The sequence below is a fragment of the Lolium rigidum genome, chromosome 4, assembly GCF_022539505.1.
Source record: "Lolium rigidum isolate FL_2022 chromosome 4, APGP_CSIRO_Lrig_0.1, whole genome shotgun sequence".
NCBI classification, from domain to species: domain Eukaryota; kingdom Viridiplantae; phylum Streptophyta; class Magnoliopsida; order Poales; family Poaceae; genus Lolium; species Lolium rigidum.
Genome location: NC_061511.1, coordinates 200,386,539 through 200,399,301, shown reverse-complemented (window position 1 = coordinate 200,399,301; position 12,763 = coordinate 200,386,539). Strand labels below are relative to the sequence as shown.

Below are 12,763 nucleotides of genomic sequence, written 5' to 3'. Positions count from 1 at the left end.
CCTCCCCGGTTCGATAAAACTCCGGTTTCTTCTCTCGAGGGAAAACTTGCCGCCAGCGGGCGCATCATACCTTCCTCTTGGGGTTGCCCAACGAACGTGTGAAATACACGCCATCAAGCTCTTCTTTCCTCGGAGCGCCGCTGCTCTAGGAGATCAAGACACGCCGCAAGGGGAGTCTCCACTTCAATCTCTTTACTTTGTTTTTGTCTTGCTTTATTTTATTTACTACTTTGTTTGCTGTACTCAATCAAAATACAAAAAATTAGTTGCTAGTTTACTTTATTTGCATCTGTTTGCTATATCGAAAACACAAAAAATTAGTTTCATTTGCATTTACTTTATCTAGTTTGCTTTTATTGTCTTGCACTCTATATTAAAAAATACAAAAATATTTAGTTACTTTTGTTACCATGTCTCAGCTTCCGAACTCGTTACTTCTTCGCTCAAGAATTAGTCTTCACTTTCTAAACAAGGGGATGAGGAGAGTTTTAAGGATGCTTAGTCTAGAATTTTTACTTCTTATCGTGAAACCGAACCTCAAATGACTCTAAGTTTGCTCCTTAGTAATTTTTATTTTGGTCTTATGGTTCACATAGATATGCTTTGGATACTTTAGTGGGAGTGAGATTCCTTCATTGCAATGGGGATCAAGCTTTCAACGCCATAAAGAAGTTGGTTGCATACATGATTCAGCTAATAAGCTTTGATTCATCCGTCACATATATAGTAGATTAAATACTCGAGATAAGTACATCTCGCTGAATGATAACTATTGCCACGTGTTCGTAATCTGGTTCTTGAACAAGTCTTAGTGAACCTTAAACTCTCATTGTGGACTCGTTAAAATGTCTATCGTGATCGTAACCCTATGCTAACTGTGATATTATGTATGAAATTCTTGCCTTATGCCGTGAAAGTATTTATAAATCTCTTGAAACCTTTGGGAGTTGAGGAAGGAGAGAAGAGATAACTCTCATTGATAACTCTACTATAATCCCTAAAGGAATAGCCGCAGTGTGCATTACAACTATTTGTGGAAGAACAATATCTATTGATTATCTTGTTGTTGAAAACGTCAGAAAACTCACATCTGAAGATCCTCGCTCAAACTATTGGGAGCAGCCATTGATGTTGGAGAAGGTACTTTGAAATTCACCTGCTATAATGGAGAAACTCGTGATATTTCTAACCAAAGGAAAGAAAACACTAAGAAAGGTAAGGGTAAAGCCTGTGGTAGTGTTGATACACCATCCTTCGATAATACTTGATACACACTTACTCGCGCCATAGCTGAAAGGCGTTAAAGAAAAGCGCTATGGGAGACAACCCATGTTTTTACTCTACAGTACTTTGTTTTTATTTTGTGTCTTGGAAGTTGTTTACTACTGTAGCAACCTCTCCTTATCTTAGTTTTGAGTTTTGTTGTGCCAAGTTAAGCCGTTGATAGAAAAGTAAGTACTAGATTTGGATTACTGCGCAGTTCCAGATTTCTTTGCTGTCACGAATCTGAGCCCACTGCCCTGCAGGAAGCTCAGAAAATTATGCCAATTTACGTGCATGATCCTCAGATATGTACGCAACTTTCATTCAATTTGAGCATTTTCATTTGAGCAAGTCTGGTGCCATTTTAAAATTCGTCAATACGAACTGTTCTGTTTTGACAGATTCTGCCTTTTATTTCGCATTGCCTCTTTCGCTATGTTGGATGAATTTCTTTGATCCACTAATGTCCAGTAGCATTATGCAATGTCCAGAAGTGTTAAGAATGATTGTGTCACCTCTGAATATGTCAATTTATATTGTGCACTAACCCTCTAATGAGTTGTTTCGAGTTTGGTGTGGAGGAAGTTTTCAAGGATCAAGAGAGGAGTATGATGCAACATGATCAAGGAGAGTGAAAGCTCTAAGCTTGGGGATGCACCCGTGGTTCACCCCTGCATATATCAAGAAGACTCAAGCTGTCTAAGCTTGGGGATGCCCAAGGCATCCCCTTCTTCATCAACAAATTATCAGTGTTCCTCCCCGAAACTACATTTTTATTCGGCCACATCTTATGTGCTTTTTCTTGGAGCGTCGGTTTGTTTTTGTTTTTGTTTTGTTTGAATAAAATGGATCCTAGCATTCACTTTATGGGAGAGATACACACTCCGCTGTAGCATATGGACAAATATGTCCTTGGTTTCTACTCATAGTATTCATGGCGAAGTTTCTCCTTCGTTAAATTGTTATATGGTTGGAATTGGAAAATGATACATGTAGTAATTGCTATAAATGTCTTGGGTAATGTGATACTTGGCAATTGTTGTGCTCATGTTTAAGCTCTTGCATCATATGCTTTGCACCCATTAATGAAGAAATACATAGAGCATGCTAAAATTTGGTTTGCATATTTGGTTTCTCTAAGGTCTAGATAATTTCTAGTTTTGAGTTTGAACAACAAGGAAGACGGTGTAGAGTCTTATAATGTTTTCAATATGTCTTTTATGTGAGTTTTGCTGTACCAGTTCATCCTTGTGTTTGCTTCAAATAACCTTGCTAGCCTAAACCTTGTATCGAGAGGGAATACTTCTCATGCATCCAAAATACTTGAGCCAACCACTATGCCATTTGTGTCCACCATACCTACCTATACTACATGGTATTTTCCCGCCATTCCAAAGTAAATTGCTTGAGTGCTACCTTTAAAATTCCATCATTCACCTTTGCAATATATAGCTCATGGGACAAATAGCTTAAAAACTATTGTGGTATTGAATATGTAATTATGCACTTTATCTCTTATTAAGTTGCTTGTTGTGCGATAACCATGTTTACCGGGGAACGCCATCAACTCATTGTTGAATTTCATGTGAGTTGCTATGCATGTTCGTCTTGTCCGAAGTAAGGGCGATCTACACCGAGTTGAATGGTTTGAGCATGCATATTGTGAGAGAAGAACATTGGGCCGCTAACTAAAGCCATGATTCCATGGTGGAAGTTTCAGCTTTGGACAAACATCCTCAAATCTCTAATGAGAAAAGAATTAATTGTTGTTAAATGCTTAAAGCATTAAAAGAGGAGTCCATTATCTCGTTGTCTATGTTGTCCCTGGTATGGATGTCTAAGTTGAGAATAATCAAAAGCGAGAAATCCAAATGCGAGCTTTCTCCTTAGACCTTTGTACAAGCGGCATAGAGGTACCCCTTTGTGATACTTGGTTAAAGCATATGTATTGCGGTGATAATCCGTGTAGTCCAAGCTAATTAGGACAAGGTGCGAGCACTATTAGTACACTATGCATGAGGCTTGCAACTTATAAGATATAATTTACATGATGCATATGCTTTATTACTACCGTTGACAAAATTGTTTCATGTTTTCAAAATCAAAGCTCTAGCACAAATATAGCAATCGATGCTTTTCCTCTATGAGGACCATTCTTTTACTTTCAATGTTGAGTCAGCTTCACCTATTTCTCTCCACCTCAAGAAGCAAACACTTGTGTGAACTGTGCATTGATTCCTACATACTTGCTTATTGCACTTATTATATTACTCTATGTTGACAATATCCATGAGATATACATGTTACAAGTTGAAAGCAACCGCTGAAACTTAATCTTCTTTTGTGTTGCTTCAATACCTTTACTTTGAATTATTGCTTTATGAGTTAACTCTTATGCAAGACTTATTGATGCTTGTCTTGAAGTGCTATTCATGAAAAGTCTTTGCTTTATGATTCACTTGTTTACTCATGTCATACACATTGTTTTGATCGCTGCATTCATCTACATATGCTTTACAAATAGTATGATCAAGTTTATGATGGCATGTCACTCCGTAAATTATCTTTGTTATCGTTTTACTCCGCTCGGGACGAGCGTAACTAAGCTTGGGATGCTGATACGTCTCCAACGTATCGATAATTTCTTGTGTTCCATGCCACATTATTGATGTTATCTACATGTTTTATGCACACTTTATGTCATATTCGTGCATTTTCCGGAACTAACCTATTAACAAGATGCCGAAGTGCCGCTTGTCGTTTTCTCGCTGTTTTTGGTTTCGTAAATCCTAGTAAAGAAATATTCTCGAATTGGACGAAATAAAAGCCCGTGAGGCCTATTTTCTCACGAAGCTTCCAGAAGTCCGAAGGACGAGACGAAGAGGGGCCACAGGGGGCCAAACCCTAGGGCGGCGCGGCCCCCCTTGGCCGCGCCGGCCTCGTGGTGTGGGCCCCCGTGCCGCCTCTCGACTTGCCCTTCCGCCTACAAATAGCCTCCGTGACGAAACCCCCAGCACCGAGAGCCACGATACGGAAAACATTACCGAGACGCCGTCGCCGCCGATCCCATCTCGGGGATCCCGGAGATCGCCTCCCGCACCCTCGCCGGAGAGGGGAATCATCTCCCGGAGGACTCTACACCGCCATGGTCGCCTCCGGAGTGATGAGTGAGTAGTCTACCCCTGGACTATGGGTCCATAGCAGTAGCTAGATGGTTGTCTTCTCCCCATTGTGCTATCATTGTCGGATCTTGTGAGCTGCCTATCATGATCAAGATCATCTATATGTAATTCTATATGTTGCGTTTGTTGGGATCCGATGAATAGAGAATACTTGTTATGTTGATTATCAAAGTTATGCTTATGTGTTGTTTATGATCTTGCATGCTCTCCGTTATTAGTAGATGCTCCGCCAAGTAGATGCTTTTAACTCCAAGAGGGAGTACTTATGCTCGATAGTGGGTTCATGCCTCGCATTGACACCTGGGACAGAGCGATGTAAAGTTCTAAGGTTGTGTTGTGCCGTTGCCACTAGGGATAAAACATTGATGCTATGTCTAAGGATGTAGTTGTTGATTACATTACGCACCATACTTAATGCAATTGTCTCGTTGCTTTGCAACTTAATACCGGAGGGGGTTCTGATGATAACTCGAAGGTGGACTTTTTAGGCATAGATGCAGCTGGATGGCGGTCTATGTACTTTGTCGTAATGCCCAATTAAATCTCACTATACTCATCATGATATGTATGTGCATTGTCATGCTCTCTTTATTTGTCAATTGCCCAACTGTAATTTGTTCACCCAACATGCTGTTCGTCTTATGGGAGAGACACCTCTAGTGAACCGTGGACCCCGGTCCAATCTCTTTATCGAAATACAATCCACTCGCAATACTTGTTTTTACCGTTTTCTCCGCAAACAATCATCTTCCACACAATACGGTTAATCCTTTGTTACAGCAAGCTCAGGTGAGATTGACAACCTCACCGTTTCGTTGGGGCAAAGTAGCTTTGGTTGTGTTGTGCAGGTTCCACGTTGGCGCCGAATCTCCGGTGTTGCGCCGCACTACATCCCGCCGCCATCAACCTTCAACGTGCTTCTTGGCTCCTCCTCGGTTCGATGGCTTGGTTTCTTGCGAAACTTGCGTGTGCGCCATCACGGCTTCCTCTTGGGGTTCCCAACGGACGTGTCAGGCTCAGACCTCACGGAGCGTGTCTCTCTCCCACACAAAGAATGCTAGGATCCAATTTTTATTCAAACAAAAACAAAAAAAAAAGCAAACAGACGCTCCAAGTAAAGCACGTAAGATGTGACTGAATAAAAATATAATTTCACTAGAGGTGACCTGATAACTTGTCGATGAAGAAGGGGATGCCTTGGGCATCCCCAAGCTTAGATGCTTGAGTCTTCTTGAAATATGCAGGGATGAACCACGGGGGCATCCCCAAGCTTAGACTTTTCACACTTCTTGATCATATTGTATCATCCTCCTCTCTTGATCCTTCGAAACTTCCTCCACACCAAACTCAAAACAAACTCATTAGAGGGTTAGTGCATAATCAAAATTCACATATTCAGAGGTGACATAATCATTCTTAACACTTCTGGATATTGCACAAAGCTACTGAAAGTTAATGGAACAAAGAAATCCATCAAATATAGCAAAACAGGCAATGCGAAATAAAAGGCAGAATCTGTCAAAATAGAACAGTCCGTAAAGACGAATTTTTCTGGGGCACTTAACTTGCTCAGATGAAAAAGCTCAAATTGAAATAAAGTTGCGTACATATTTGAGGATCACGCACGTAAATTGGCAGATTTTTCTGAGTTACCTACAGACGGGGCTGCTCAATTTCGTGACAGTAAGAAATCTGTTTCTGCGCAGTAATCCAAATCTAGTATCAACCCTACTATCAAAGACTTTACTTGGCACAACAATGCAATAAAATAAAGATAAGGAGAGGTTGCTACAGTAGTAACAACTTCCAAGACTCAAATATAAAACAAAAGTGCAGAAGTAAAATAATGGGTTGTCTCCCATAAGCGCTTTTTTAACGCCTTTCAGCTAGGCGCAGAAAGTGTGAATCGAGTATTATCAAGAGATGAAGCATTAACATTATTACCATGGGAGTTGGGAGTTTTCTCAACAATGCATTGTATCTTGTATATGTAAGTAACTCCTCTTTCATTGCTCCTAGGCTTACTATCCTCATCAAACAAATTTTCAGGAACAAGCCAAGCATAGTTATTTTCTAGAGCTTCATGCATTCCCATTAGTTTATGAGGTATTGGTACTTTAATATCCCCCTCACCATTGACGTTATTAGTGTACTTTAATCTATCCATGTCCATTTTTTCAAGTGTTTTTGCAAAATCGGTATAAAAGCCAAGCCTCTTATGCTTAATAAAAACTTTTCTAGCTTCTTTAGCTATATCACCAAATTCTCTAAGAAGGACCTTTAAAACAAAATCTCTATTTTCTCCCCTTTCCATATCAGAGAGTTTAAGAAACATATGTTGAATTATAGGATTAAGATTAATGAATCTAGTTTCCAACATGCGTACTAAGTAGCACTTTCATAAGTAGGGACAACTTTTACCAAGGATCTATCTTCAAAATCTTCAACCATACTAACATGAGTAAAAAATTCTTCTATATTATCTCTTCCAATGATAGACCCTTACCTATACCTGAGCATTTCTCGGGCCGGGCCGGGCCTCGGGCCGGGCCGACCAAGGCCCGATGTGGAAAATCTCGGCCCAGGCCCGGCCCGACCGTCGGGCCGGAAATCTTGGCCCAAGCCCGGCCCATCATAAGGAAAGCCCGTCGGGCCTCGGGCCACGGGCCGGGCCGCTTCCTTAAATCGCGCAAAATGATGGCCCAGGCCCGGCCCATGCTGACCATCGGGCCAAAAAATCTGGCCCAGGCCCGGCCCACAGGCATGGTCGGGTCGGGCTTGGCCCGGGAATTTCGGGCCGGGCCGGGCCGACCGGGCCGGGCTGCCCATGGCCAGGTATACCCTTACCCTACCGGTATATCTTTCAGAGTGAACTTAGGAGGAAGCATGATGAAATAAACAAAAGGTAAATAAAGTAAATACAAGTAACTATTTTTTTGTGTTTTTAATATAGAGAACGCAACAAGACAAATGAAATAAAGTAAAGCAACTAATTTTTTGTGTTTTTGATATAAAGAAACAAACAAAGCAGTAAATAAAGTAAAGTAAAGCAAGACAAAACAAAGTAAAGAGATTGGAAGTGAGAGACTCCCCTTGCAGCGTGTCTTGATCTCCCCGGCAACGGCGCCAGAAAACAGTCTTGATGGCGCGTGATGCACACGTCCGTTGGGAACCCCAAGAGGAAGGTGTGATGCGCACAGCAGTAAGTTTTCCCTCAGAAAGAAACCAAGGTTATCGAACCAGTAGGAGATGAAGGCCACGTGAAGGTTGTTGGTGACGGAGTGTAGTGCGGCGCAACACCAGGGATTCCGGCGCCAACGTGGAACCTGCACAACACAATTAAAATACTTTGCCCCAACGTAACAGTGAGGTTGTCAATCTCACCGGCTTGCTGTAAACAAAGGATTAAATGTATAGTGTGGAAGATGATGTTTATTTGCGAAGAACAGTAGAGAACAATGATTGCAGTAGATTGTATTCAGATGTAAAAGAATGGACCGGGGTCCACAGTTCACTAGTGGTGTCTCTCCCATAAGATAAATAGCATGTTGGGTGAACAAATTACAGTTGGACAATTGACAAATAGAGATGCATACATATCATGATGATTACTATGAGATTTAATCAGGGCATTACGATAAAGTAGATAGACCGCTATCCAGCATGCATCTATGCCTAAAAAGTCCACATTCGGGTTAGCATCCGCACCCCTTCCAGTATTAAGTTGCAAACAACAGATAATTGCATTAAGTATGGTGCGTAATGTAATCAACACAAATATCCTTAGACAAAGCATTGATGTTTTATCCCTAGTGGCAACAAGCACATCCACAACCTTAGAACTTTCTCGTCATCGTCCCGCATTCAATGGAGGCATGAACCCACTATCTAGCATAAATACCCCCTCTTGGAGTTACAAGTATCAACTTGGCTAGAGCCTCTACTAGCAACGGAGAGCATGCAAGAACATAAACAACATATGTATGATAGATTGATAATCAACTTGACATAGTATTCAATATTCATCGGATCCCAACAAACACAACATGTAGCATTACAAATAGATGATCTTGATCATGATAGGCAGCTCACAAGATCTAACATGATAGCACAATGAGGAGAAGACAACCATCTAGCTACTGCTATGGACCCATAGTCCAAGGATGAACTACTCACACAGCAATCCGGAGGCGGGCATGATGATGTAGAGCCCTCCAATGATGATTCCCCTCTCCGGCAGGGTGCCGGAGGCGATCTCCTGAATCCCCCGAGATGGGATTGGCGGCGGCGGTGTCTCTGGAAGTATTTCCGTATCGTGGCTCTCGGTAATAGGGTTTTCGCGACGGAGAGTTTAGGTAGGCAGAAGGGCAGGGTCGGTGGAGGCGCAGGGGTCCCACACCATAGGGCGGCGCGGCCCCCACCCAGGCCGCACGACCATGTGGTCTGGGCGCCTCGTCGCCCCACCTCGTATGCTCTTCGGTCTTCTGGAAGCTCCGTGGAAAAATAAGACCCTGGGCGTTGATTTCGTCCAATTCCGAGAATATTTCCTTTGTAGGATTTCTGAAACCAAAAACAGCAGAAAACAGCAACTGACGCTTCAGCATCTCGTTAATAGGTTAGTGCCGGAAAATACATAATAATGATATAAAATATGTATAAAATATGTGAGTATTGTCATAAAAGTAGCATGGAATATAAGAAATTATAGATACGTTTGAGACGTATCAAGATGCCCTGAGGTTATCACACTAGTTCCTTCAAAACACTAGTATTCCTGTCAATTGCTATATACTGACTAGGTCGGTCGTTACCGCGCGCCACACTCCCCGCGCGCCGGCTCGGCCCAGTTCGATGGTAACTTCTGTTACATGTTTTTTTTCGTTTTTCCTTTCCTATCATTCTCGTTTTTTTCTATTTTTTCTGTTTCTTATCTTATTCTTATTATTATTATTTTTTGTTTATTTTTTGTTTGTTTCTCTTTGTTTATTTTTAATTTTTCAAATTTAAAAATAGTTCAAATTTAGAAAATGTTAAATTTGAAAGTGTTCAAATTTGAAATACGTTCAAATTTAAAAAAAAAATCATATTCGGAAAATATTTAAATTAAAAAATATGTTCATATTCGAAAAACATTCAAATTTTGAAAAAAAATTAAAATTTTGTAAACATTACAATCTTAAAAATATTCAAAATTTTAAATATTTAGGTTTTTGAAAATTTCAGATATAACAAGCTAAAATATTTAAAACTTTCGGGTTTTAAAATTCGATCTTAAAAATATTTTAGCTTTTGAATAATGTAAAAAGAAAAAAAGAGAAAACAAAAACAAATAAAAAAAGAGGTGAGAGGAACAGTGGGTCGGCCCAAACACTGGGGGTGGGTGGCGTCTGGTCTGTGCCGACCAGGTTGGCACATAGCACCACCCAGTATTCCGACCATTTCAAATTAGTTTAGAACAAAACCGCATCAACTAATTTGGAACAAAAATAGGCTTTGGAGGAAATAAAGACCAAAATAACGGTTTTGCTAGTTCACTTACTTTTCAGTCGTATGTGCATCGTGATTAATGTGCTTTTTCAGTTGCAAATATGTTGCAATTGAAAACTGTGAGTTGAAATTGTGTTGCAAATCAAAAAAGTTAGTTTGAAGTGTGGCTGCAACTTTGATTTTTCTGTAGCAAATCAAAAAAATTGTTCGTATTCAAAAAATATTGAAATTTAAAATATTTTTATATTCGAAAAACTTTCAAATTTTGTAAAAATGTACAATCTAAAAAATGTTCAAAATTTTAAAATATTTAGATTTTTAAAAAATTGAGATTTTTAAATTTAAATAAATATTTATAAATTTTGGATTTTAGAAATTCAAACTTAAAAATATTTGAGCTTTTGAAAAAGTAAAAACAAAAAAAGTAAAAAGAAAAAGAGAAAAGAAAAACTAATAAAAAAAGATGTGAGAGGAATAGCGGGCCGGCCCAAACACTAGGGTTTGTGCGGTGTGTGGTCCGTGCCGACCAGATCGGCACATAGTACCTTCCAGTATTCCCACCGTTTCAAATTAGTTTGGAACAAAACAACATCAACTAATTTAGAACAAAAAATATGATTTGGAGGAAATAAAGACAAAAAAAATAACGGTTTTGCTAGTTCACTTAGTTTTCAGTCGAATCCTACACCATCGTATGTGGTGCATCGTGATTAATGTGGTTTTTAAGTTGCAAAAATTGTCAGTTGATATTGTGTTGCAAATAAAAAAAGTTAGTTTGAAGTGTGGTTGAAACTTTGGTTTTTCTGTAACAAATCAAGTTGCCACTATTTTTTATACTCCGAGTTACAAACCGAGTTTGAACCAAGATTTTTAAGTATAAAAACGACAAGAATTAACTGAAAACTAAGAGTTCCTGACTGCCTCTAGTCTCTGGAGTCTGGACTCGCCTGCTTCTGGAAACGGGAAGCCGACCCTGATTTGGCGCGATAAAAAGCAAAAGAAAAAGCGGGCTGTGGCAGCACCGAGAAGAGAAACCATCCCGCCCGCGACGTGGCGGCCAACATGCAGCACCCGCCTCCGCGCAGCTACACGTACCCGCCCCCGCCCCCACGTACACCCGCTCGCCGCCAAAACCACCCCACGCCGCAACCAACAGCTGCCGGATACCGCCTCCGCCACCGCGGCCCGCCGCGCCACCTATAAAACCCGCGCGCCACGCCCGCTCGATCCTCAAAGCAGCGTCGCTCGCCGCCGCCGGTTACTGTCACTCCTCTCGACCTCCCTCTCCACACGGCCATGGCGAGCCACGCCCACGAGCACGGCCTCTACCTCGACCCGGCCGCGCTGGCCTACTCCTGGGCGGAGCCGGACAGCATCCCGCCGCAGCTCCTCGTGGCCCTCGGCGAGTACCTCTCCTCCTCCTCCTGCTCCTCCCCCACCGCCGGCCACCCCGACGCCGACGCCGAGGCGGACGACGACGACTTCATGATGTACGAGTTCAAGGTGCGGCGCTGCGCGCGCGCGCGGAGCCACGACTGGACCGCCTGCCCCTACGCGCACCCGGGGGAGGCGGCGCGGCGCCGGGACCCGCGCCGCGTCGCATACTCCGGGGACCCCTGCCCGGACTTCCGCCGCAGGCCCGGCGGCGCCGCCTGCCCGCGCGGGACGGCCTGCCCGCTCGCGCACGGCACCTTCGAGCTCTGGCTCCACCCGTCCCGCTACCGCACCCGCCCCTGCCGCGCGGGGCCCGCGTGCCGCCGCCGCGTCTGCTTCTTCGCGCACGCCGCGGGCGAGCTCCGCGGCTGCAAGGGCGGGGCCGCTGGGGAGTACTCCTCGCCGCTCGCGCTCTCGCCCAAGTCCACCCTCACCTCGCTCTGGGAGTCGCCCCCGGTGTCGCCGGTTGAGGGCAGGGTCGTCCGGTGGGTGGATGAGGACGACGCCGATGCCGAGGTCGAGGAGCTCATGCTCGCCATGCGTCACCTCAGCTTCGCAAAGGCCAAGCCGTTTTCTTCTCCGGGAGCGCAGCAGGTGCTGCCGCCGGTGACGGAGGACGACGGGCCAGACCTCGGCTGGGTGTCCGAGCTGGTCATGTGAGCAAGAGATCATCACCTCGAAGATTGCCAGGCGGCTCGCTCAAGACAGCTCCATTAAGCTACTAGCTTATTATTAATTCTACAATTTCCGGGACTGCATCATTCTTCTGTACATAAACAAATGCCTAGTATGGTGCAAGCTGAATACAGCAAATTTGTAATCTAAGTGTGGCATGCGTCTGCCCCCTTTTTTCCGAGACCATAAGTGGTTTTGGATTGTTAATTAACCAGTGTAAAAAAACGAGTGTAATGGCTCGTCCCTGTTTCGTGATCTATATCATTTGATGTACCTATATTATTGCCAAATGCGGCATTTATCTAATAATAATGTCTTAGTTCCAAATGAACTGATCGCTGCTTCGGTTGTATACCCCCTCCCCCTCCTCAAGTAAATGTAGTTAGGACATGTCTTAAGTTAAATTTTATAAAATTTGATCATTTTTTGGAAAAAAAATTAGCATTTATGACACTAAACTAACATTGTTAGATCATATGACATGCAGCTCAATAATATAGCAATTTGATGTCACATATATTTCTATTTTTATGAAAAAGTAGTTAAATTTGAAAAATGTTTATTTTTAAAAAGAAAAACGTACACTTATTCGTGAACAGAGGCAGTGTGTCTAGATGGACTTTAGAGCATCTCTAACTTATTAGCCTTTAGACCATCTCTAACCAAGCTCCTCTAAACTTATAACAGGTTTACCATCTCTGTTTTAATGAATAAGCTTGATA

At 42.5% G+C, this 12,763-nt stretch overlaps 1 protein-coding gene across 1 annotated transcript; it reads left to right on the top strand.

Annotated features, from left to right (window-relative positions):
• Positions 1-11,228: 11,228 nt before the first annotated feature.
• Positions 11,229-12,372, top strand: LOC124650489 (zinc finger CCCH domain-containing protein 37-like). The gene has a single exon (XM_047190007.1). The coding sequence runs from the start codon at positions 11,229-11,231 to the stop codon at positions 12,024-12,026; it is 798 nt and encodes a 265-aa protein (XP_047045963.1). The 3' UTR covers positions 12,027-12,372.
• Positions 12,373-12,763: the final 391 nt, after the last annotated feature.

Excerpts from the sequence above, each read along its gene's own strand:
- LOC124650489 (XM_047190007.1), top strand. The coding sequence starts at position 11,229 with ATGGCGAGCCACGCCCACGAGCACGGCCTCTACCTCGACCCGGCCGCG.